Raw genomic sequence first — 27,974 nt, forward strand, 5'->3', positions numbered from 1 at the left:
GATTGGCAAATTCACCAATGGCGCCCTGTGCTATTCACAGATGAAAGCAGGTTCACACAGCACATGTGACAGACGTGATAGAGTCTGGAGGCGCTGTGGAGAGCGATCAGCTGCCTGCAACATCCTTCATCATGTCCAGTTTGGCAGTGGGTCAGTTATGGTGTGGGGTGGCATCTCTTTGGAGGGCTGTGCGGCCCTCCATGTGCTCGCCAGAAGTAGCCTGACTGCCATTAGGTAATGAGATGAGATTCTCAGACCCCTTGTGAGACCATATGCTAGTGCGGTTGGCCCTGGATTCCTCCTAATGCAGGACAATGATAGACCTCATGTGGCTGGAGTGTGTCAGCAGTTCCTGCAAGATGAATGCACTGAAGCTATGGACTGGCCTGCCCGTTCCCCAGACCTGGATCCGATTGAACACATCTGGGACATCAAGACACCATCCACCAACGTGACGTTGCACCACAGACTGTCCAGGAGTTGGCGGATGCTTTAGTCCAGGTCTGGAAGGAGATCCCTCAGGGGACCATCCGCTACCTCATCAGGAGATTGCCAGGCCTTGTATGGAGGTCATACATGCACGTGGAGGCCACACACACTACTGAGCATCATTTCCTTGTCTTGAGGCATTTCCACTGATGTTGGATCAGCCTGTAAGTTCATTTTCCACTTTGATTTTGAGCATCATTCCAAATCCAGACCTCCATGGGATATTAGTTGAGATTTACGTTAATCAATTTTAGGTTTTATTGTTCTCAACACATTCCACTATGTAAGAAATAAAGATTTACAACTGGAATATTTCATTCAGTGATATCTAGGATGTGGGATTTTAGTGTTCCCTTTATTTTTTTGAGCAGTGTATTTGTTTGTCAAAATAAAATTGAAGCGATTGTGTCTTTTATCACCATAAATCAAACCAGGACAAGCCAGACAAGCTGTATAAAGACTGTAGAAAGTGATTTTAGAACTGCTGACTAGAGTTGAGCGACCTTGACCTTTTTAGAGTCGAGCCGGGTTTTGCGAAACCCGACTATGTCCAAAGTCGGGTCGAGTGAAATCGGCCGATTATGACGTAAAGTCGGGATCGACCGAAACACGAAACCCAATGCAAGTCAATGGGGCAGCATAGTCGGCAGTGAGTGGGGGCCAGGAAAACACCTAGAGTACCCATTTTAATGTCAAAACCATCCATTCTTCTTAATGAAGCTTGTCAAGCGTAATTTACCTTATAATAATTGGAAGGCATTTGAAATTGGGGGTCATTTGGCTAAAGTTGTGGGGGGTAGGGCTGGTTCAAGTAATTAGTGGGCCCAGGAAATCTGGACCACGTCACGGCAGTGGAGCAGGGAGAGGTAAGTATTTCAACTTTGCAAGTGCTGTGAACCTGAGCAAGCAGGGGGGGCCCACTCGTTGGCATTGGCACTGGCACAGGGCCCCTCAAAGTACAGCGGTGTGTTTGCACGGCGGGGGCGCCTCCCACCGGCAGCAACACTTTTGCGTACTATGAGAGGCCCTGTGCCAGTGACGTCGCCAACTAGTATTCCTCCCCCCACCTGATGAAGGAACCTGCACTTTCATCTGCACCTTCCTCTTTGTCCCCGTGTAAGGTGGTATGGTATGCGGGAAGAGCAACCTGACTTTCAGCAGGGTCACAATGTTGTTGTGTAGCGTGCACGGGGAATGTTGCGTTATGGGTCAATGTACCAGCAGACTCATCTATCACTGGCTGGGCAATGGGCACGATGAAGTGGAAACACAGATATAGGCCCAAAGAAGAAAGTGGGCTAAATGCAGTTCAAAATTGGTAACACAGGAATAACCAGGGGGCATTGCAGTGGAGGACAACTGGAATGAGAGGCTGACACAGAGAGTAGGGCCAAATCAGTAAGTAGTCGAAATGCAGTTCAAAATTGGCAACCGTAGTAAACAGGCGGCACAGCTTTGTTCAGTGGAGGAGAACAGCAAGGAGTGGCAGACACCGATAGTAGGCCCCAACCCAACTAGTAGGCCAAATGCAGTCTAACATTAACAACTACTTAACGAGAGGCTGAAAATGGAATTTCAGGACAGGAAACCAGGAGAACAGCAAGGAGTGGCAGACACCGATAGTAGGCCCCAAACCAACTAGTACGCCAAATGCAGTTGTTCCATTTAACCACAATTTAATGAGAGCCTGAAGATAGAAGCTCAGGAAAGGCAACCTGGGGAACACCTTGGAGTGTAACACACCATCTCTCTCCACCCCATACCCATTTTGTAGGCCTAATGCTGTGTACTTTTCTACAACTACTAAACGAGAGTCGGAAGACCGAAGCAATGGCAAGGAAACCTGGGGAACACCTTGGAGTGTAACACACCATCTCTCTCCACCCCATACCCAATTTGTAGGCCTAATGCAGCCTACTTTCCGACACCTACTAAACGAGAGCATGAAGATCGAAGTTCAGGAAAGGCAACCTGGGGAACACCTTGGAGTGTAACACACCATCTCTCTCCACCCCATACCCATTTTTTAGGCCTAATGCAGTGTACTTTTCTACAACTACTAAACGAGAGTCGGAAGACCGAAGCAATGGCAAGGAAACCTGGGGAACACCTTGGAGTGTAACACACCATCTCTCTCCACCCCATTCCCCATTTTTTAGGCCTAATGCAGCCTACTTTCCGACACCTACTAAACGAGAGCATGAAGATCGAAGCTCAGGAAAGGCAACCTGGGGAACACCTTGGAGTGTAACACACCATCTCTCTCCACCCCATACCCATTTTGTAGGCCTAATGCTGTGTACTTTTCTACAACTACTAAACGAGAGTCGGAAGACCGAAGCAATGGCAAGGAAACCTGGGGAACACCTTGGAGTGTAACACACCATCTCTCTCCACCCCATACCCAATTTGTAGGCCTAATGCAGCCTACTTTCCGACACCTACTAAACGAGAGCATGAAGATCGAAGCTCAGGAAAGGCAACCTGGGGAACACCTTGGAGTGTAACACACCATCTCTCTCCACCCCATACCCAATTTGTAGGCCTAATGCAGCCTACTTTCCGACACCTACTAAACGAGAGCATGAAGATCGAAGCTCAGGAAAGGCAACCTGGGGAACACCTTGGAGTGTAACACACCATCTCTCTCCACCCCATACCCATTTTTTAGGCCTAATGCAGTGTACTTTTCTACAACTACTAAACGAGAGTCGGAAGACCGAAGCAATGGCAAGGAAACCTGGGGAACACCTTGGAGTGTAACACACCATCTCTCTCCACCCCATTCCCCATTTTTTAGGCCTAATGCAGCCTACTTTCCGACACCTACTAAACGAGAGCATGAAGATCGAAGCTCAGGAAAGGCAACCTGGGGAACACCTTGGAGTGTAACACACCATCTCTCTCCACCCCATACCCATTTTGTAGGCCTAATGCTGTGTACTTTTCTACAACTACTAAACGAGAGTCGGAAGACCGAAGCAATGGCAAGGAAACCTGGGGAACACCTTGGAGTGTAACACACCATCTCTCTCCACCCCATACCCAATTTGTAGGCCTAATGCAGCCTACTTTCCGACACCTACTAAACGAGAGCATGAAGATCGAAGCTCAGGAAAGGCAACCTGGGGAACACCTTGGAGTGTAACACACCATCTCTCTCCACCCCATACCCAATTTGTAGGCCTAATGCAGCCTACTTTCCGACACCTACTAAACGAGAGCATGAAGATCGAAGCTCAGGAAAGGCAACCTGGGGAACACCTTGGAGTGTAACACACCATCTCTCTCCACCCCATACCCATTTTTTAGGCCTAATGCAGTGTACTTTTCTACAACTACTAAACGAGAGTCGGAAGACCGAAGCAATGGCAAGGAAACCTGGGGAACACCTTGGAGTGTAACACACCATCTCTCTCCACCCCATTCCCCATTTTTTAGGCCTAATGCAGCCTACTTTCCGACACCTACTAAACGAGAGCATGAAGATCGAAGCTCAGGAAAGGCAACCTGGGGAACACCTTGGAGTGTAACACACCATCTCTCTCCACCCCATACCCATTTTGTAGGCCTAATGCTGTGTACTTTTCTACAACTACTAAACGAGAGTCGGAAGACCGAAGCAATGGCAAGGAAACCTGGGGAACACCTTGGAGTGTAACACACCATCTCTCTCCACCCCATACCCAATTTGTAGGCCTAATGCAGCCTACTTTCCGACACCTACTAAACGAGAGCATGAAGATCGAAGCTCAGGAAAGGCAACCTGGGGAACACCTTGGAGTGTAACACACCATCTCTCTCCACCCCATACCCAATTTGTAGGCCTAATGCAGCCTACTTTCCGACACCTACTAAACGAGAGCATGAAGATCGAAGCTCAGGAAAGGCAACCTGGGGAACACCTTGGAGTGTAACACACCATCTCTCTCCACCCCATACCCATTTTTTAGGCCTAATGCAGTGTACTTTTCTACAACTACTAAACGAGAGTCGGAAGACCGAAGCAATGGCAAGGAAACCTGGGGAACACCTTGGAGTGTAACACACCATCTCTCTCCACCCCATTCCCCATTTTTTAGGCCTAATGCAGCCTACTTTCCGACACCTACTAAACGAGAGCATGAAGATCGAAGCTCAGGAAAGGCAACCTGGGGAACACCTTGGAGTGTAACACACCATCTCTCTCCACCCCATACCCATTTTGTAGGCCTAATGCTGTGTACTTTTCTACAACTACTAAACGAGAGTCGGAAGACCGAAGCAATGGCAAGGAAACCTGGGGAACACCTTGGAGTGTAACACACCATCTCTCTCCACCCCATACCCAATTTGTAGGCCTAATGCAGCCTACTTTCCGACACCTACTAAACGAGAGCATGAAGATCGAAGCTCAGGAAAGGCAACCTGGGGAACACCTTGGAGTGTAACACACCATCTCTCTCCACCCCATACCCAATTTGTAGGCCTAATGCAGCCTACTTTCCGACACCTACTAAACGAGAGCATGAAGATCGAAGCTCAGGAAAGGCAACCTGGGGAACACCTTGGAGTGTAACACACCATCTCTCTCCACCCCATACCCATTTTTTAGGCCTAATGCAGTGTACTTTTCTACAACTACTAAACGAGAGTCGGAAGACCGAAGCAATGGCAAGGAAACCTGGGGAACACCTTGGAGTGTAACACACCATCTCTCTCCACCCCATTCCCCATTTTTTAGGCCTAATGCAGCCTACTTTCCGACACCTACTAAACGAGAGCATGAAGATCGAAGCTCAGGAAAGGCAACCTGGGGAACACCTTGGAGTGTAACACACCATCTCTCTCCACCCCATACCCATTTTGTAGGCCTAATGCTGTGTACTTTTCTACAACTACTAAACGAGAGTCGGAAGACCGAAGCAATGGCAAGGAAACCTGGGGAACACCTTGGAGTGTAACACACCATCTCTCTCCACCCCATACCCAATTTGTAGGCCTAATGCAGCCTACTTTCCGACACCTACTAAACGAGAGCATGAAGATCGAAGCTCAGGAAAGGCAACCTGGGGAACACCTTGGAGTGTAACACACCATCTCTCTCCACCCCATACCCAATTTGTAGGCCTAATGCAGCCTACTTTCCGACACCTACTAAACGAGAGCATGAAGATCGAAGCTCAGGAAAGGCAACCTGGGGAACACCTTGGAGTGTAACACACCATCTCTCTCCACCCCATACCCATTTTTTAGGCCTAATGCAGTGTACTTTTCTACAACTACTAAACGAGAGTCGGAAGACCGAAGCAATGGCAAGGAAACCTGGGGAACACCTTGGAGTGTAACACACCATCTCTCTCCACCCCATTCCCCATTTTTTAGGCCTAATGCAGCCTACTTTCCGACACCTACTAAACGAGAGCATGAAGATCGAAGCTCAGGAAAGGCAACCTGGGGAACACCTTGGAGTGTAACACACCATCTCTCTCCACCCCATACCCATTTTGTAGGCCTAATGCTGTGTACTTTTCTACAACTACTAAACGAGAGTCGGAAGACCGAAGCAATGGCAAGGAAACCTGGGGAACACCTTGGAGTGTAACACACCATCTCTCTCCACCCCATACCCAATTTGTAGGCCTAATGCAGCCTACTTTCCGACACCTACTAAACGAGAGCATGAAGATCGAAGCTCAGGAAAGGCAACCTGGGGAACACCTTGGAGTGTAACACACCATCTCTCTCCACCCCATACCCAATTTGTAGGCCTAATGCAGCCTACTTTCCGACACCTACTAAACGAGAGCATGAAGATCGAAGCTCAGGAAAGGCAACCTGGGGAACACCTTGGAGTGTAACACACCATCTCTCTCCACCCCATACCCATTTTTTAGGCCTAATGCAGTGTACTTTTCTACAACTACTAAACGAGAGTCGGAAGACCGAAGCAATGGCAAGGAAACCTGGGGAACACCTTGGAGTGTAACACACCATCTCTCTCCACCCCATTCCCCATTTTTTAGGCCTAATGCAGCCTACTTTCCGACACCTACTAAACGAGAGCATGAAGATCGAAGCTCAGGAAAGGCAACCTGGGGAACACCTTGGAGTGTAACACACCATCTCTCTCCACCCCATACCCATTTTGTAGGCCTAATGCAGCGTACTTTTCTACAACTACTAAACGAGAGCATGAAGATCGAAGCTCAGGAAAGGCAACCTGGTGAAAACCTTGGAGTGTAACACAACCTGTCTCTACACCCCATACCAAATTTGTAGGCCTAATGCAGCGTAGTTTCCACCAACTACTAAACGAGAGCCGGAAGATCGAAGCTCATGAAAGGCAACCCGGGGAACACCTTGGAGTGTAACACAACCTCTCTCTACACCACGAAAGGGCTGATTCTTAGGAAGGAAGGCTGTTGTAAATAAGCATTGCGCGTCCGAGGGTGATTATATTCTTATTCGGTATCTACTCACCCTCGGACGCGCCATGCTTCTTGATTTGTAATTAATGTTTATTTGCAATGTGCTTTTGACTTACTCAATTATTTTTTTAATTATTGATTTTATTAAATTAATAGTTTAACATCTTATTGGAAATAATTTAAAGGAGACGCGACAGGACAACACTCGGTGGATGCCATATCTGTGTTAACAACTCCAAAAAACTTTCAGTTAACTTCTTGCAGGAGAAAGAAATTGTAGCTGTTGGACCTTTGTAGTACAGTTCCAGATATTTGTTGTGTGTTTGTTTTGATTGTTAAAATGTCTGCATTTGAGATCTCAACACGATCTTATTTTTTATAATCAAATTAATTTTTTAAATATTTTATTAGGTTGGTTCAAGGGGTACACGGGCCGCAGTAGACAGGTCAGTGGAGGCCTAGTGGAAGGAGGGACCGCAGATGCGCCACTGTTTCACCCATACACAATTAGTAGGCCTAATGCAGCGTAGTTTCCAACAGCTACTAAACGAGAGCCGGAAGATCGAAGCTCAGGAAAGGCAACCTGGGGAACACCTTGGAGTGTAACACAACCTCTCTCTACACCACGGAAGGGCTGATTCTTAGGAAGGAAGGCTGTTTTAAATAAGCATTGCGCGTCCGAGGGTGATTATATTCTTATTCGGTATCTACTCACCCTCGGACGCGCCATGCTTCTTGATTTGTAATTAATGTTTATTTGCAATGTGCTTTTGACTTACTCAATTATTTTTTTAATTATTGATTTTATTAAATTAATAGTTTAACATCTTATTGGAAATAATTTAAAGGAGACGCGACAGGACAACACTCGGTGGATGCCATATCTGTGTTAACAACTCCCAAAAACTTTCAGTTAACTTCTTGCAGGAGAAAGAAATTGTAGCTGTTGGACCTTTGTAGTACAGTTCCAGATATTTGTTGTGTGTTTGTTTTGATTGTTAAAATGTCTGCATTTGAGATCTCAACACGATCTTATTTTTTATAATCAAATTAATTTTTTAAATATTTTATTAGGTTGGTTCAAGGGGTACACGGGCAGCAATAGACAGGTCAGTGGAGGCCTAGTGGAAGGAGTGACGGCAGACAGGCATCAAAGGCCTAACATTGGGCTGGCTGTAGGCAAGTTAAAATTGGTTCCAGGGGAACACGGCCATCAGTGGCCTGGTCAGTGTAGTTGTAGTTGAAAGAACGGGACGCAGACAGGCTTCGAAGGCCTAACATAATAACATAGGGCTGGCTGTAGGCAAGTTAAAATTGGTTCCAGGGGAACACGGCCATCAGTGGCCTGGTCAGTGTAGTTGTAGTTGAAAGAACGGGACGCAGACAGGCTTCGAAGGCCTAACATAACAAACTTGGGCTGGCTGTAGGCACTTTTAAATTGGTTCCAGGGGTACACGGGCAGCAGTGGTCTGGTCAGTGGAAGTCTAGTGGAAGGAGTGACCGCAGACAGGCTTCCAAGGCCTAACATAACAAACTTGGGCTGGCTGTAGGCACTTTTAAATTGGTTCCAGGGGTACACGGGCAGCAGTGGTCTGGTCTGTGGAAGTCTAGTGGAAGGAGTGACCGCAGACAGGCTTCGAAGGCCTAACATAACAAACTTGGGCTGGCTGTAGGCACTTTTAAATTGGTTCCAGGGGTACACGGGCAGCAGTGGTCTGGTCAGTGGAAGTCTAGTGGAAGGAGTGACCGCAGACAGGCTTCCAAGGCCTAACATAACAAACTTGGGCTGGCTGTAGGCACTTTTAAATTGGTTCCAGGGGTACACGGGCAGCAGTGGTCTGGTCTGTGGAAGTCTAGTGGAAGGAGTGACCGCAGACAGGCTTCGAAGGCCTAACATAACAAACTTGGGCTGGCTGTAGGCACTTTTAAATTGGTTCCAGGGGTACACGGGCAGCAGTGGTCTGGTCAGTGGAAGTCTAGTGGAAGGAGTGACGGCAGACAGTCTTCGAAGGCCTAACATAACAAAATTGGGCTGACTGTAGGCACTTTTAAATTGGTTCCAGGGTAACACGGCCAGCAGTGGCCTGGTCAGTGTAGTAGTTGTAGAAAGAAGGGACCGCAGACAGGCTTCGAAGGCCTAACATAACAAAAATGTCAAAACAATGGTATTGTCAGTGCCAGGCATTGAAGGATGTCAGCGCCTAGACTACACATTGGTGAAGCTGTGAGAGATAATTTTGCTAGTGGTAGAGCACTGTTTGAGCTGGGGGGGGGAACTGTCTTGTGGCCGGCGGTACAGGCACAGGGCCCCTCATATTACAACGGTGTGTCTGACGTTGGGTGCGCACCACCACCGCCAGAGACACTTTATTGTACTATGAGGGACCCAGTGGCAGTGCCGTCGACCAAAAGCGGCCACACCCACCTCTTCAGACAAACAGCACTCTCAAGGGTCCAAGCGCAAAGTGGCGATAGCACGGCCCCGTGTGGGGAGTTTGGCCATTTCGTGAGGTGGAAACATGTCGTATGCTGGACAATCAGGTGAAGAAAATTACGAGATTGGAAAAGTCATTCAGAATAGTCCACAGGCAAGACCTTTTCATAGGAAAGCTAGGTGTCAGCCGGGCAGGGTGGGGCAAAAGATTTTGAAATCCAGTTGTGGTTCATTTTAATGAAGGTTAGATCATCTACATTTTGGGTAGCCAGACGAGTCCTTTTTTCTGTTAGTATTGAACCTGCAGCACTGAATACTCTTTCTGATAGGACACTAGCTGCCGGGCAAGCAAGCTCCTGCAATGCATATTCTGCCAATTCTGGCCAGGTGTCTAATTTGGATGCCCAGTAATCAAATGGGAATGATGGTTGAGGGAGAACGTCGATAAGGGATGAAAAATAGTTTGTAACCATACTGGACAAATGTTGTCTCCTGTCACTTTGAATTGATGCTGCAGTACCTGTCCTGTCTGCGGTCATAGAAAAATCACTCCACAACCTGGTCAGAAAACCCCTCTGGCCAACGCCACTTCTGATTTCTGCCCCTCTAACACCTCTGGTCTGCTGGCCCCTGGAGCTCGTGTGAGAACGATCACGGGCGCTGTGTGCAGGGAATGCCAGAAGCAAACGGTCAACAAGAGTTGATTGTTTTGTTGCTAATATTAGTTCCAAGTTCTCATGTGGCATAATATTTTGCAATTTGCCTTTATAGCGAGGATCAAGGAGGCAGGCCAACCAGTAATCGTCATCGTTCATCATTTTTGTAATGCGTGTGTCCCTTTTGAGGATACGCAAGGCATAATCCGCCATGTGGGCCAAAGTTCCCGTTGTCAAATCTGCGGTTGTGCTTGGTTGAGGGGCAGTTGCAGGCAAATCTACGTCACTTGTGTCCCTCAAAAAACCAGAACCCGGCCTTGCCACGCCACCAATTTCCCGTGCCCCCGGGAAAGCTTCCTCATTAAAAATATACTCATCCCCATCATCCTCCTCATCCTCCACCTCCTCTTCGCCCGGTACCTCGTCATGTACACTGCCCTGACCAGACAATCGCTGACTGTCATCAAGGCTTTCCTCTTCCTCTGGTGCAGACGCCTGATCCTTTATGTGCGTCAAACTTTGCATCAGCAGACGCATTAGGGGGATGCTCATGCTTATTATGGCGTTGTCTGCACTAACCAGCCGTGTGCATTCCTCAAAACACTGAAGGACTTGACACATGTCTTGAATCTTCGACCACTGCACACCTGACAACTCCATGTCTGCCATCCTACTGCCTGCCCGTGTATGTGTATCCTCCCACAAAAACATAACAGCCCGCCTCTGTTCGCACAGTCTCTGAAGCATGTGCAGTGTTGAGTTCCACCTTGTTGCAACGTCTATGATTAGGCGATGCTGGGGAAGGTTCAAAGAACGCTGATAGGTCTGCATACGGCTGGAGTGTACAGGCGAACGGCGGATATGTGCGCAAAGTCCACGCACTTTGAGGAGCAGGTCGGATAACCCCGGATAACTTTTCAGGAAGCACTGCACCACCAGGTTTAAGGTGTGAGCCAGGCAAGGAATGTGTTTCAGTTGGGAAAGGGAGATGGCAGCCATGAAATTCCTTCCGTTATCACTCACTACCTTGCCTGCCTCAAGATCTACAGTGCCCAGCCACGACTGCGTTTCTTGCTGCAAGAACTCGGACAGAACTTCCGCGGTGTGTCTATTGTCGCCCAAACACTTCATAGCCAATACAGCCTGCTGACGTATGCCAGTAGCTGCCCCATAATGGGAGACCTGGTGTGCAACAGTGGCAGGTGCGGATGGAGTGTTTGTGCGACTGCGGTCTGTGGACGAGCTCTTGCTTCTGCAGGAGGACGAGGAGGAGGAGGAGGAGGAGGGGGTGCGAACGGCTACAGACAACTGTTTACTAGACCGTGGGCTAGGCAGAACTGTCCCAAACTTGCTGTCCCCTGTGGACCCTGAATCCACCACATTTACCCAGTGTGCCGTGATGGACACGTAACGTCCCTGGCCATGCCTACTGGTCCATGCATCTGTTGTCAGGTGCACCTTTGTGCTCACAGATTGCCTGAGTGCATGGACGATGCGCTGTTTAACATGCTGGTGGAGGGCTGGGATGGCTTTTCTGGAAAAAAAGTGTCGACTGGGTAGCTCGTAGCGTGGTACAGCGTAGTCCATCAGGTCTTTGAAAGCTTCGCTTTCAACTAACCGGTAGGGCATCATCTCTAACGAGATTAGTCTAGCTATGTGGGCGTTCAAACACTGTGTACGCGGATGCGAGGCTAAGTATTTCCTTTTTCTAACCATAGTCTCATGTAGGGTGAGCTGGACTGGAGAGCTGGAGATCGTGGAACTAGCGGGGGTGCCGGTGGACATGGCAGACTGAGAGACGGTGGGAGATGGTATTGTTGCCGCCGGTGCCCTAGATGCAGTGTTTCCTACTACGAAACTGGTGATTCCCTGACCCTGACTGCTTTGGCCTGGCAAAGATACCTGCACAGATACAGCAGGTGGTGCGCTAAATGGTGGTCCTACACTGCCGGAAGGGATGTTGCGTTGATGACTAGCTTCATTGGCCGAGGGTGCAACAACCTTAAGGGACGTTTGGTAGTTAGTCCAAGCTTTCAAATGCATGGTGGTTAAATGTCTATGCATGCAACTAGTATTGAGACTTTTCAGATTCTGACCTCTGCTTAAGGAAGTAGAACATTTTTGACAGATGACTTTGCGCTGATCAATTGGATGTTGTTTAAAAAAATGCCAGACTGCACTCTTTCTAGCATCGGATACCTTTTCAGGCATTGCAGACTGAGCTTTAACCGGATGGCCACGCTGTCCTCCACCAGGTTTTGGCTTTGCCACGCGTTTTGGGCAAGATACGGGCCCGGCAGATGGAACCTGTGGCGATGTTGATGCCTGCTGCGGCCCCTCCTCCTCCTCTGCTTCAGAACTGCTGCCGCCTGCACCCTGTTCCCCCAATGGCTGCCAATCGGGGTCAAGAACTGGGTCATCTAATAACTCTTCTTGTACCTCCTGCGCAACTTCGTCTGTGTCACCGTGTCGTTCGGTGGTATAGCGTTCGTGATGGGGCAACATAGTCTCATCAGGGTCTGATTCTTGATCAGCACCCTGCGAGGGCAATGTTGTGGTCTGAGTCAAAGGACCAGCATAGTAGTCTGGCTGTGGCTGTGCGTCAGTGCACTCCATGTCAGATTCAATTTGTAATGGGCATGGACTGTTAACTGCTTCACTTTCTAAGCCAGGGACGGTATGTGTAAAGAGCTCCATGGAGTAACCCGTTGTGTCGCCTGCTGCATTCTTCTCTGTTGTTGTTTTTGCTGAAGAGGACAAGGAAGTGACTTGTCCCTGACCGTGAACATCCACTAACGACGCGCTGCTTTTACTTTTACCAGTTTCACGAGAGGAGGCAAAAGAGCTAGAGGCTGAGTCAGCAAGATAAGCCAAAACTTGCTCTTGCTGCTCCGGCTTTAAAAGCGGTTTTCCTAATCCCAGAAAAGGGAGCGTTCGAGGCCTTGTGTAGCCGGACGACGAACCTGGCTCCACAGCTCCAGACTTAGGTGCAATATTTTTTTCCCCACGACCACCTGATGCTCCACCACTACCACTACCCTCATTACCAGCTGACAATGAACGCCCCCGGCCACGACCTCTTCCACTAGACTTCCTCATTGTTTTAAAAACGTAACCAAACTAACGTTATTTGTTGCAGTCACACAACTTACACGGTGAGCTATAACTTCAGTATGATTTAGCTACCCCTATACAGGTTGGTGAGACCACAGCGAAAATCAGGCCCAATGTTACACACTCTTTTTTTGGTGGCTGCAAATTAGAGAGATGCCCCACACGCAGGACTGTCACTGAAGCACAAATGTTAATATTAATGTCACACTATTATTTTTTTTTTTTTTTTTTTCAGGAACACTTTAGAAACCCCCAAAAGAAAAAAAAATAGATTTTTGCAGGGAGAATTTAGAAAACAAATGTAACAAACTATATGCTTTCTATGGGCCACTGAGTGAGAGATGACGCACACAGGAATCAGGAGTGGCACACAAGCCCAGAGGCCAATATTTTTCTACCAATGATTGATGGAGTTATTTTCTCTGGTAGATTTTGGAACCCAAATCAAGGAAAAAAAATATAGGCTTTCTATGGACCACAATTGGAGAGAGAGAGAGAGAGAGAGAGAGAGAGATGGCACACCCAGGAGTCAAGACTGGCACACAAGCAGAAAGGCCAATATTAATCTCCCACTGTTTTTTTTGTTTGTTTTTTTTTTTTTTTTTTCAGGGAGACTTTAGAAAAAAAAATAATAAAAAAAATATGATTTTATCAGGAAGAATTTAGAAACCAAATAAAATAAAATGATTTTTTCAGGGAGAATTTATAAAACAAATAAAAACAAAAATAGGCGTTCCATGGCCCACTTACTGAGAGATGACGCACACAGGAGTCAGAAGTGGCACACAAGCCCAGAGGCCAATATTTTTCTACCAATGATTGATGGAGTTATTTTCTCTGGTAGATTTTGGAACCCAAATCAAGGAAAAAAAATATAGGCTTTCTATGGACCACAATTGGAGAGAGAGAGAGAGAGAGAGAGAGAGAGATGGCACACCCAGGAGTCAAGACTGGCACACAAGCAGAAAGGCCAATATTAATCTCCCACTGTTTTTTTTGTTTGTTTTTTTTTTTTTTTTTTCAGGGAGACTTTAGAAAAAAAAATAATAAAAAAAATATGATTTTATCAGGAAGAATTTAGAAACCAAATAAAATAAAATGATTTTTTCAGGGAGAATTTATAAAACAAATAAAAACAAAAATAGGCGTTCTATGGCCCACTGACTGAGAGATGACGCACACAGGAGTCAGGAGTGGCACACAAGCCCAGAGGCCAATATTTTTCTACCAATGATTGATGTAGTTATTTTCTCTGGTAGATTTTGGAACCCAAATCAAGGAAAAAAAATATAGGCTTTCTATGGACCACAATTGGAGAGAGAGAGAGAGAGAGATGGCACACCCAGGAGTCAAGACTGGCACACAAGCAGAAAGGCCAATATTAATCTCCCACTGTTTTTTTTGGTTGTTTTTTTTTTTTTTTTTTCAGGGAGACTTTAGAAAAAAAAATAATAAAAAAAATATGATTTTATCAGGAAGAATTTAGAAACCAAATAAAATAAAATGATTTTTTCAGGGAGAATTTATAAAACAAATAAAAACAAAAATAGGCGTTCTATGGCCCACTGACTGAGAGATGACGCACACAGGAGTCAGGAGTGGCACACAAGCCCAGAGGCCAATATTTTTCTACCAATGATTGATGTAGTTATTTTCTCTGGTAGATTTTGGAACCCAAATCAAGGAAAAAAAATATAGGCTTTCTATGGACCACAATTGGGGAGAGAGAGAGAGAGAGAGAGAGAGAGAGATGGCACACCCAGGAGTCAAGACTGGCACACAAGCAGAAAGGCCAATATTAATCTCCCACTGTTTTTTTTGGTTGTTTTTTTTTTTTTTTTTCAGGGAGACTTTAGAAAAAAAAATAATAAAAAAAATATGATTTTATCAGGAAGAATTTAGAAACCAAATAAAATAAAATGATTTTTTCAGGGAGAATTTATAAAACAAATAAAACCAAAAATAGGCGTTCTATGGCCCACTGACTGAGAGATGACGCACCCAGGAGTCAAGACTGGCACACAAGCAGAAAGGCCAATATTAATCTCCCACTGTTTTTTTTTTTTTTTTTTTTTTTTCAGGGAGACTTTAGAAAAAAAAATAATAAAAAAAATATGATTTTATCAGGAAGAATTTAGAAACCAAATAAAATAAAATGATTTTTTCAGGGAGAATTTAGAAAACAAATAAAACCAAAAATAGGCGTTCTATGGCCCACTGACTGAGAGAGAGAGAGAGATGGAACGCTTAGTACTGGCACACAAGCCCAAAGGGCAATATTAATCTCCCTTTTTTTTTCAGGGAGAATTTCTAAAACCCAAAAAAAAAAAAAAATAGGCTTTCTATGGCCCACTATTTGTGAGAGAGATGGGACGCTCAGGACTGGCACAGATGGCACGCTCAGGACTGGCACAGAAGCCCAGAGGCCAATATTAATCTCCCTTTTTTTCTGGGAGAATTTATAAAACCAAAAAAATATTTAAATAGGCTTTCTATGGCCCACTATTTGTGAGAGAGATGGCACGCTCAGGACTGGCACAGATGGCACGCTCACAACTGGCACACAAGCCCAGAGGCCAATATTAATCTCCCTTTTTTCAGGGAAAATTTATAAAACCAAAAAAAAAATTAAATAGGCTTTCTATGGCCCACTATTTGTGAGAGAGATGGCACGCTCAGGACTGGCACAGATGGCACGCTCACAACTGGCACACAAGCCCAGAGGCCAATATTAATCTCCCTTTTTTCAGGGAAAATTTATAAAACAAAAAAAAAAATTAAATAGGCTTTCTATGGCCCACTATTTGTGAGAGAGATGGCACGCTCAGGACTGGCACAGATGGCACGCTCACAACTGGCACACAAGCCCAGAGGCCAATATTAATCTCCCTTTTTTTCAGGGAGAATTTATAAAACCAAAAAAAAAATTAAATAGGCTTTCTATGGCCCACTATTTGTGAGAGAGATGGCACGCTCAGGGCTGGCACAGATGGCACGCTCAGGACTGGCACACAAGCCCAGAGGCCAATATTAATCTCCCTTTTTTTCAGGGAGAATTTATAAAACCAAAAAAAAAATTAAATAGGCTTTCTATGGCCCACTATTTGTGAGAGAGATGGCACACTCAGGACTGGCACACAAGCCCAAAGGCCAATATTAATCTCCCACTGTATTTTTATCAGGGAGAATTTATACACCCCACAAAAAAAAATACAGAAAAATGAAAAGGCTTTCTATGGCCCACTATGTGAGAGAGATGGCACACACAGGGATGGCACTCTAGCAGAAATGCCAAATTGCCAATCTTAATCTCCCACCAAAAAAAAAAAAACAGGGAATGTCCTACAATTACTATCTCCCTGCCTGCAGTAATCTCAGCCAGGTATGGCAGGCAGCTACTATCTCCCTGCCTGCAGTAATCTCAGCCAGGTATGGCAGGCAGCAATAAGGAGTGGACTGATGCACAAATGAAATAAAAAGTGTGGACAAACAAAAAAGATAGCTGTGCAGAAAGGAAGGAACAAGAGGATTTGTGCTTTGAAAAAAGCAGTTGGTTTGCACAGCGGCGTACACACAGCAATGCAGCTATCAGGGAGCCTTCTAGGGCAGCCCAATGAGCTACAGCGCTGAGGGGAAAAAAAAAAAAAAAAAAACTTCCACTGTCCCTGCACACCGAGGGTGGTGTTGGACAGTGCAAATCGCTGCAGCACAAGCGGTTTTGTGGTTAATGTACCCTGCCTAACGCTATCCCTGCTTCTGACAAAGCGGCAGCAACCTCTCCCTAAGCTCAGATCAGCAGCAGTAAGATGGCGGTCGGCGGGAACGCCTCTTTATAGCCCCTGTGACGTCGCAGACAGCAAGCCAATCACTGCAATGCCCTTCTCTAAGATGGTGGGGACCAGGACCTATGTCATCACGCTGCCCACACTCTGCGTTTACCTTCATTGGCTGAGAAATGGCGCTTTTCGCGTCATTGAAACGCGACTTTGGCGCGAAAGTCGCGTACCGCATGGCCGACCCCGCACAGGGGTCGGATCGGGTTTCATGAAACCCCGACTTAGCCAAAAGTCGGCGACTTTTGAAAATGTTCGACCCGTTTCGCTCAACCCTACTGCTGACATCAGTGTTTCACTTACTGTTTTAATGTCTTCATTTATGTAAGTTTCATTTAATAGAAACCCCGGATATCCAACTTTTGCCATTACAGCTTTTGCCTGTAAAAGTAAAGTAAAAAAAACTACTGTTAACCATAAGAAAATGATTTGTTATATTGAGGACAAGATCAATAAAAGAGGAAAGTCAAAATCAATATAATGTTATAAATAGGTACATTCAGCACTGAAATTAACAAAGAAGCAGATAATAGGTGCTGGGACAATTACCAGTGATGGTGTAATGTTAGACTATGGCACCTTCACTGTACAAAGGCAGAGGTGGAGGTAATAACACAATGTGGACGTCTAGCCACAGGCCCCAATAGAAGAGCTCCAAGTCATAGGAGTTTCCAATAAAAATGCACACTGTATTTATTACATCTTTAACCCATTCCCAATTGTGCGGTTTTCCATTAACCCCTTCCCAATTGGGAAATTTTCCATTTTTGCTCTTTCGTTTTTTCCTCCCCTTCTTCCCAAAGCCATAAAAAATAATTTTTGTCATCAACATAGCCATAATTGGGCTTGTTTTTTGAGGGCTGAATTGTAGTTTTGAAGGACACCATCCATTTTGACCATGCAATGTATTGGAAAAGGGAAAAAAAATTCAAGTGTGGTGAAATTGTGAAAAATACTCACAATTTTACAATATACAGTATTTTAGTTTTTTGTTATTATGGCACTTATTGTGTGACAAAGCATTTTTGCTTGTGTAGCCATTTTCTCAGACCAATAATGTTTTCATTTTTCAGTCGATAGTGCTGTTTGAGGGCTTGTTGTTTTTATTGATACCAGTTTGCAGATACGAATTCTTGATCGCTTCCTTTTGCATGTTTTGCAGTGTTGCCGCAACCTAAAAAAACAGCAATTCTGGGGTTTTTATTTATTTTCTCCTTACAGTTTTTACCAGTCGGGTTGATTAATTTTAGGTTTTCATAGATCAGACACGGCTTTACCACATATGTAGATTTTTTAATTCTTTCATTTCTTTATTTTTAATGTGTGAAAATATAAGGGGATTAAAATTGTATTTACTGTTTTCATGTCATAACATTTTATTTATTTCTGCTGTTAATTTTTTATGGGTCTTGAACTTGTGTCCACATGCTTTTACTATAAAATACTGAAGTATTGCTACAAATCGCAAAAATAAAGTCTCTTATGAAGTCCAGCTACCTATGTGCACACCTTTTATTGGCTTGATACAGACCCCGCGTGGCCAAAAAGTTGTATGATTTTTCTCTTGTGTGTACACTGGAATCAATAAAGTTGTGTACACTGGAATCAATAAAGTTTTTGTGAAGGAGGATTTTCGATGTCTAGGATCTTTAGATGGCTATAAGCTTCCAAATATCGGGACTAAATTTCAGCATCAGTCCAGCACTGACTGAAATGATTTTGATGCAGACTTCAAAAAGACATACTGACTAATATCTTCGAAGGGTTTTTGTATAATATATCTAGAATCCACTGTGAGAAATTGACATGGACACAATAAGGGAAGAGTCAGATGGCCGTATAACTCGAACGGGAACGCAACTCAATGCTAAGACTGGCTGGCGGCCCTCCCAACCTTTGCGTGACAGCATGTATTTCTATGCAGCTATCACGCTATGGTCAGGAGAGCCACCAGCCAGTCTGAGCATTGTGTTGCAATCCATGTCCAAGTTCTATGGCTGTCTGACTCATTCCTAAAGCAGTAGCATTGGACGGGTATATATTGTATTCTCATTATAATACATTCATCATTTCACTCATAGATCTTGATATCTCATATAAAAGTTCATCATTACACTTAAATGTGCTGACATCAAAGGGCAATGATAACATTTATCAATTACAGACCAGGCTGTAATGGCGTCATTGGCGTAGGTGGGTGATAGTGGTGGGGTGAGAGATCTGGAGCAGGGTCTTCACATTTGACCTAGTATTCCATGAAGTAAATAAGCCATTATCACTGCTTACATGTTAATGCAAAGGCAATTTAAACATGAGCTGACACATTATTGCTTGGTTACTTTTGTGATAAGATTGAGAAGAGATACGACGGCACACTCACACTAAATCACAAGTTATATGGTCTGTAACCCATAACACTGTTGCCAATGTGCACTTTCCCGCATCTCCTACTCCATATTTCTCAAGTAAATGCAGCACTGTATTGTATTTTACTGACAAGATGCTATATATTGTCTGCATAGGAAGTAAATACATTAAATTACTGTATATAAACATGTTAACAAAATATTCCACAAATTTACAGTATAACGTACTGTATATCTAATATATAAAATGTAGTAGATAGCATTATTATGTTATAATTTTGCATACTTAAAAGCTAAAAAGCACATATTTAAACATAAACAAGGTGCAAGTGAATCTGTCCTCAAAATTCTACTCTGCAGAAATAATGTTTTATATCTTAAGCGAGAGGAAAATACCTACATTTTTAGGGAGAATTACCTATATTTAAAAAGAATTTGTCAGCAGGCTTTTGCTACCTCATCTGAGAGCAGCATGATGTAGTCAAAGAGACCCTGAATTCAGCAATGCGTCACTTAGTTTACAAGGTGCAGCAGTTCTTAGATTCAGCAATGCAGCAGAGCTGAGAAAGCTAACTCCTCCCACACCAGGCTCTGTACGTACATAGTCTATAGGCAGTGAGCTGCTTATCACTGGAGGGGGAAGAGACCGTTCAGTGCTCTTGCGGACAGCTAGTCACCGCAATGATAAATCAAAATTGCTGATCGTTCAAGAAAAAAGTGTACTAGAGAACTACATTTGTAAACACAATGACATAAACTTTTGTTTGGAGAATAGAAAAGTCACAAGACAGGTTAAAAACATAAAAAAGAAAAGGGTGAACCTTTAGGTGGCACCGCAACCCAACATATGTAAGTCGATACCAGGTGGATACAAACATACTGTCACCTGAACTACCCAATAGTATATAGCAATACTTATAATAACATTGATTTTATATCTACATTCACAGATTTATCCCATAATAAAGTATAGATAAGTCAGAGTAGGGTAAGAACAGAATGAAGCAGGATACCTGTGCAGGATTGTGGTGAAAAACCCCGGCAAAAACCCTGACGTATGTTTTGGCATATACCTTCTTCTGGGATTGGCATCACACTAATGAGAGCAACGTTATATATCCTAGATTGGCCAGTCAACCGATACACACACAAATGGGAGTTAATTGTGAGCAATGGTTCGGCCACATACAGCTTATTAATGCACGTTGGTAACGCCTCCCAAAATGATGTCATAGTCACAAACATTAAGAAATAATCCTGTTTCCTATATAATAATATCAAATTAGCTGTATAATCCTTTTTTGAAAATTTTACTTGCTGATATTACAATGAGCTTTTTATAATTACATCAGTGTTATACAGCCTTTCCAACTTGAAAGCAAGAACACCTTGAAGGAAGATAACATGTTATTCTATGAATATTGTTTTATATATGTTTATGTAGACACAAATTTTCAGAGCCCCTGTCTTTTCCTTTTAAGTTTCTCCTTCTGCCTCCTTTCTAGTCCCTTTTCCATCCCTCCCTCCTTTTAGTATCCTTGGGCTTCACCAACCTTTCCACCCTCCAACCCCACACCACCCCCTCAACACTTTCTTCCCAACTTATTTTCATAAATCCAATAAGATCTTTGTCACAAAAACAAGTGCACACTCATGTCTAGCTCAAAGAGTGTGTATTAGGATAAAACATAGCTTTTATACCATCCTTAAAATTACTTAGCGATAATACAAAAATGAGGTAGATGATGCCATACTTGGCCTTTATCAAGCCAGAAATACAATAGTATAAAGAAAACAGCTATATCCGAACACAAACTCTCTGGTGCCTCGGAATCTTTGGAATTTCTACTGTTTTCAACCTTGTGGTGGTCTTACCGAGTTATCACGGAGCCACCAATGGTGCAAGAGCATTGCTCGCTGGACCAGGGCTAGCTCGCTCCTGTGTCAGCAAGTTCCATATAGGAGAAGTAAATGTTCCATATGGTTACACTAAGCTTTAAAGGGAACCTGTCACCTGAATTTGGCGGGACCGTTTTTTTATGGGCGGAGTTTTCAGGTGTTTGATTCACCCTTTCCTTACCCGCTTTCTGCATGCTGATTGCAATATCAATATTGGATTGAAGTTCATTCTATGTCCTCCGTAGTACACGCCTGCGCAAGGCAAGATTGCCTTGCGCAGGCGTGTACTACGGAGGACATAGAATGAACTTCAATCCAATATTGCAGCCAGCATGCAGCCAGCGGGTAAGGAAAGGGTGAATCAAACACCTGAAAACTCCGCCCATATGACTAAAAACCGGTCCCGCCAAATTCAGGTGGCAGGTTCCCTTTAAGCTTTCACAATGTATTTGATACTAGATAGAATTGAGGAGCATCCTTCAGCATTAGATCATTTCTAATTGAAAAGGACATTGGATGGTTTACAATGGCAACCTTTAGCAAATAATGAATGCAAGAGATGTAATTTTAGTTAACAGCTCTTCATAAATTAAGAATGACATCACAGTGCCATCAATGGTTGTGAAGACAACGTTGATCTCTCACCAGGGTTACCATGTTAACAGTTAGATCAGAGTCATTATCATGACAACCGTGGCACGTCAGAAGGATTAACAAGGCAAATGGGGGACTAGTGGTGTCACCATGACAGTGATTACATCATATCAGTTAATATGACATGCCTGTCATGACAAAGAGGTCACTAGGATGATTTGAAGAGGGATACAACTGGTTATCATGAGTGTTTTAACTTTATATTACTGCAATCACCATAAATTCATACATGCTTTTAACAACACCTCACAATGATGACCATAACAACATCCTAATAATTTCCATACATCTGCGACTCAATATGGGTAGCCATTTTCAGGAATATCTGTAATATGGTCATTGAAAGTAGAAGTTTTGGAAAGATTCATACTTCCTATGGGGAAGGGGAAAATGGCCAACCTGTTCTCAGAGGACCGTATAGTGGCTACTTGGGCTAAGCTAATGGGGCGTTGATCCAATTTTATTATTATTATTATTATTATTATTATTATTTATATTCTTTATTAAATGCAATTGATATAAATTAAGTGCAATGTTTCAAAATATTTTCTGTTCGCACTCCTCATCTCATACACAGTACAATTACTGACTCAACTGCTGAGTGTGACCAAAAAGTTAGTCTTTTATGACCATTGTAAAGTTTTAACTACTATGAATACTGGTTATGTCTTATCAAGCCTGAACATTCATGGCCTTTTAACTGGTTTCTGTCCATTATCAACCAAAAGAAGACTTATGCTAAGTGCACGAAATATAGGAATGCCAAGAAAAAAAAACCGAGATGTCGCATAACGTGCTTCGCATTAATGTTGTTTCAGGCAGCTCTGTGAAGATATTTGGCACTAAATAGAAGATTCTGTACGAGCAAACAGACTCATCAGCTTCTAACTGAATAATGTGTTTCTTCCCCGACTGCAGTGAATAAACAAAAAGGAATAATAAACAACTTTCTCCTATTATTTGAAATAGTCTGCACATTGACATTAAAGTTCAGACTCATAATTTTAATACAATTACATCTGACTTAAAACTAGCATTGAATTAAACTTTAATAGCAATTCTACTATCCATTTAATTATGAAGATTAATTCAGCTTGCCTTTCTTTGAAAGTACGTTCTTTTCTGCAGTTTGTTTTTTTTATTATTCAGAATAAATCATCTGGGCACATTGATTTATTACGGTTTGCTTAGCACTGCAGTCTTTTACAGTAAAAAAAAGTATCAGACTGCAAAATAATTTCATTTATTTGCTTACAGGATTGCCATAAAAATAAACATTTTGCTTGGAAAATCCAAAAATGTACAATATTACTTTTAGTTTTGAAAATGTGTAAATAAATTGACATGCATTGTCTTAATGACCAGACATAAAAGTGCCTTAGTGATCAGCCAACATATTTTGTTTTGGTAGCCAATGCCATAACTTTTTTTTTTCTGACATGACAGTATTAGGCATTTTTTTATACATGATAAATTGAACATTTTTTTCATGGGTATTTTCCGGTCAAACTTCTAAATATAAATTGTTATATAAATTATATAGGATTTTTATAGATTAAAATATAGAAAAAAGTAATTTTGATGTCTTTGTTTTGTTGTTATACTGATTAAATTACACTACAAATTTAATCCAGTGAATGAGAAAAATGGGACTAGGACAAAATATGTGTAAGTAGGTTAACAAGTGGCTTATTGATACAAAACAAATGGGTAGTTAATGTAAGACACTCGGACTGGGTCACAGTAAACAGTGCGGTGCTACAGGAGTCAGTATTGGGCCCTCTTTTTAACATATTTATTAATTACCTTGTAGGGGGCACACAGAGTAGAAATACAATATTTTCAGGTGATACCAAATTCAATACAGAGGAGGATAATTTAATATTGCAGAGGAATTTATGTAAGATGGAGGCTTGGGCTGAGAAATGGGAATTGAAATTTAATGTACATAAATATAAGGTTATGCACTTGGGCAGAGGAAACAAACTGTATAATCAAACTGGATAATTTTGTACTAAACTGTAAAACACTGACAAAATTGTAGCTGAAAATTACTTGGGTGTATAGGTGGACGACAAACTCCACTTTAGTAATCAGTGTCAGGCAGTAATGGGATGTATTAAAAGAGGCATAGAGGGCTTCCTCTAAGTCGTCTGGAGGAAAGAAGGTTTAATCATAATCACAGATGCAGATTCTTTACTGTAAGATCAGTGCGACTATAGAACTCCCTGCCACATGATATAGTAATGGTTGATTCACTACTAAAAATCAAGAAGGGTCTGGAAGCTTTTCTTGATAAATATAATTCTGTGATGGTGCATTGATCCAAGGAACTAGTCTGATTGCCATATGAAGTTGGGTAGGAATTTTTCCCCTAATATGGAACTATAAAATTTCCTCCCCATGAGAATTTTTGCCGTTCTCTGGATCAACATTTTAAACTATGGTTGAACTCAATGGACTTAAGTCTACCTTCAACCTTAAAACTATGAGGTATCATAGTATCACAGGTATCATTTTATAGATAATCATCTTGGCTCTCATAAATTTGACTTGCAACTATTTAGCATATGATTAGTTATGCAGATTCTTGTCATGTCACTGCATTGTTATTGTTTTGCTTTAAAAATTCTAATTCTAGTTACTATTTTGCAAATCCATCTTTGGCTTTCAACACTGCTTGAATCAGTCTGGGCATGCGCTTAATCAGATTCAAACAAGTCTCAACCGAAATCTGATCCCAGGTCTCTCCTACGCGCTCCCAAAATTGGTAAACATTAGTCACCTCACTTGGGTATGTATACAGCTTTTCCTCCAACTCTACCCACAAGTGTTCGATTGGGTTGAGGTATGGGGACTATGATGGCCAATTCAACATCTCTACTTCATAGTCATTGAATCATTTCTTCACCAATCTATAAATTGATATAGCTTAGCATTGAGACCACCATCGATACTGGTCAAGTGTCCAATACCTTTGGCTGTGAAGCAACCCCATATCATAAGGCTTCATCCCCCAAACTTGACAGTTCCTTAAATTTCTCGATCCGTTAGACCCTTTTTCCGTGTTTCTTTCAGATGTATTTGCATCCATCAGAGCCTAGTCTACTGACTTTCTTCTCATTTCTCTAAGTCACCCAGTTCCAGCCTTCTCCTGTCCAATTTTTGTACTTTTTTGCAAACTGAAGCCGACTCTTCTTATGACGATATTGAAGTTGAGACTTCGTCACCTTTTTTCAGGCCACTGTTCCAGACTTGTGTAACATGCTTCACTCGGTGCTTGCATGGAAATCTGTGATCTGGATGGACTTTATTTCATATTCTTCCTACTGTCATGGCACACACATGATGCAATATGGCAATTTTCTTGGCTGAGAGAAAGCTATAGATGAGCTGAATGAGGTGGTTTCTCTTTTCTTGGGAAATTTTCTACATGGCTGCTACTGTTTTCAAACTAGGGTCCTTTCGCTTGGTAATCAACCTAATAACGCACTAAACTATTAGGGAATGTGACAACAGGTTGTGCTTTGCAGTAAACTGGAAGAAAGAGATTTTCCCACAACCAAAAGTGAAACAGTAACAACGCAGTGATATGATAAAAACTTGTCTAACTAATCAGATGCTTAATAATTGCAAGTCATATTTATGTATGAGATTACTAATATAATTGTCTATAAAAATGATGGTAGTCACACAATCAAAGCAGTAGTGCTTGGTGTGTTATGGAGCCTGAAAGTCAAAAGTTCAAAACATTGTTACCATTTTGCTCTTCAATGTAAAAGGGGAACTTATATTTTTCCTTTATTGTGCATTTGGAATATCCATAGAAGCCCCAATTACAGGGGAATGCAGACTACTGGAATGAAACAAGTCACTGGTAAAGCGGAGCCTGTATCTGATAGGATTCAGCAGCTTTACTATGTTGGGAAGATACCAGTCTATCATGTGATTGAAAGCCTATGCTTTTATTTGGTTCTTTTCTCTCATTAAGCACTGTGTATCTGGCATAAGAAAAGACAGAAATGGTAATAAACCACTTTTTTTTATTTCTTTCAGGATCTTCGTCTGTGTCTGACAGCCGGAGACTTAACCTACACCTATTAAATTACAAGATCAGGACCTTTGATTTCATACTGTAAAATTTACAGTAAAATACCAGAAAAGCACTGCACTGGAGGGGGCTACTAGCTTACTGCATATTGTTTTATTATGACATTCAATGCATTAACAGTATGCTTTAAAGTTTTAACCTCCGCCTAGTCATTAGTGCAGGTAGCCAGAATTGTGGACCTGGCTTACAATAAAACTATACATATCAAGAAATCTGAGTTCAGAGTTTTCATCGTCCCAAAGCAGGCTTTTATGGTCAGGCTTGATGTTAGTCACTCTTTTTATCTGAGTCTAATGGTCTATCTTGTTTTCACCTTTTCGCCCTGATACAGAAATCTGATTTTTACTGCAGTGCCACTAAGGTTGTATCTGCTATTTAGTTACTGACCGGTGGAACATGTAGAGGGAAAAATTAACAAGCTGGATGAAAACCATGTAGTCATAAACAAGTACAAAATCGGATCCAAGCACGTAGTCAAGGATTGTCCAGAGAGAATGCAGTAGGTCTGGCAGAATACAGGCAGAGAGTGGTAAAGCAATTTAAGTTTTAATACAAAACAATGGTAAAAAAAGGTGGTACAGTATAGTATAGGAATACAATAGCTGACAAAGTGTAGCACACATAAAGATGTTAAATTGGTGCCATTCAGCCCTTTTATTGGCCCATTAAATGGCCCTTCTGATTGGCTGATCAGAGGAAAACTATGATTAGCTAACAGTGCCGCCAATAATCCTAGGTTGAAGGCCAAAAACACTGTGCGTAGGTGAGTATTTGATGGAAATATGTGATTTATATAGGCAAAAAAAACAGATTTTCATAAATCTCTCCCTATGTCTATATTGGGATTTTGAAGCTCCATGAAAATAACAGCTTCAATTGCTATAAACATATATCAAGAAAATCAAAGACAGATATTTGGCTTTTAAGATTAAAGGCAAACTGTCATTACAAAATGATTGTTCAAACCAAGCACAAGCGCCTGGTACAACCTTGGCATGGCAAATAGTTTAGTGCACCTTCCCTCCCACTTGTTTTGCATCTCTGCACCCTTCTTTTTTGATTGACAGCTGTACAAAAGCCAAAGGAGGGTGAAAACCATGGGTGCACCAAGCACCTGTGCTAGGTTCGAATAGCCATTTTTGTGCCGACAGACTCTCCAGAAGAAAACAGTCTAAAATACCACCATACAGCATCACTTGCCTCTGTATTCTTCAAAAAAAAAGTTGTAAATATTCATGACTATTACTGTTGCTTTCTTATTAAGACGCAACTCATATCGTAGGTTTACTAGTGACCCAGTTATATTTGGATCCACTTTAATGTGTTGATATTTTGGGCCAAAATTCCAATAAAGGGCTGTGTTCTTGCTCATAATGACCATAACAATAAGGATCTGTGGATGTTCACAGTGTGAATTCAATGAAATTCAAACTATCACCTTCATTTAGTTCCTGATGTGATTGGCTCTATAGCTGAGCAGACTTGAGTGATTTGGCATGCTTCTCATAGCCAATGCTCCAAGCAGAGAAGAGGTTACAGGTTCCCGCTAATTCCCTGTCATCAGTGGAAACAAAATGACTGTGGAAGCGCACGATGCTTCGATGGGTAGACAATCACAGCATCCTTTAATCTGCTTAACTAATCTTAATGAGGCTTGGAATTCAGAAATTTATTTAAAAACAAACATTTCATTGTAGTGTTTCATTGTTATCACTCTAATTTGGGTTTAACTTCATGCCGTAATTTTGTCTATAACAGCTGGTGTAAGTATTGTACAGCACAGGAAACCGCACGAATCTAACCATTTATGAAGCAAAAAAAAAGAAGAAATGCAATACAGATGCTAATGAGTTTTACAATGGAAAAAAATATTGTATTTGACAAATAAAGTTAAACTTTTTTTTGCTATATCAAAAATTCATTTAAAATTGGAGATGAACGAATTTACTCAGATTCCCTCTTATTCAACAAGCTATAACCCTTGCCGAATAAACTGCAGAGAGAGCCT

At 42.6% G+C, this 27,974-nt stretch overlaps 1 protein-coding gene across 1 annotated transcript in view; it reads right to left on the reverse strand.

Moving 5' to 3' along the window:
* The window catches only part of PHEX (phosphate regulating endopeptidase X-linked), a 467,693-nt gene that overhangs the window by 87,152 nt on the left and 352,567 nt on the right, over positions 1-27,974 (reverse strand). Inside the window, exon 13 of the mRNA XM_069761473.1 lies at positions 17,240-17,317. Coding sequence (XP_069617574.1) covers positions 17,240-17,317 — 78 coding nt within the window. The remainder of the gene's footprint in view (positions 1-17,239; positions 17,318-27,974) is intronic.

The sequence above is a fragment of the Ranitomeya imitator genome, chromosome 3 (genome assembly GCF_032444005.1).
Source record: "Ranitomeya imitator isolate aRanImi1 chromosome 3, aRanImi1.pri, whole genome shotgun sequence".
NCBI classification, from domain to species: domain Eukaryota; kingdom Metazoa; phylum Chordata; class Amphibia; order Anura; family Dendrobatidae; genus Ranitomeya; species Ranitomeya imitator.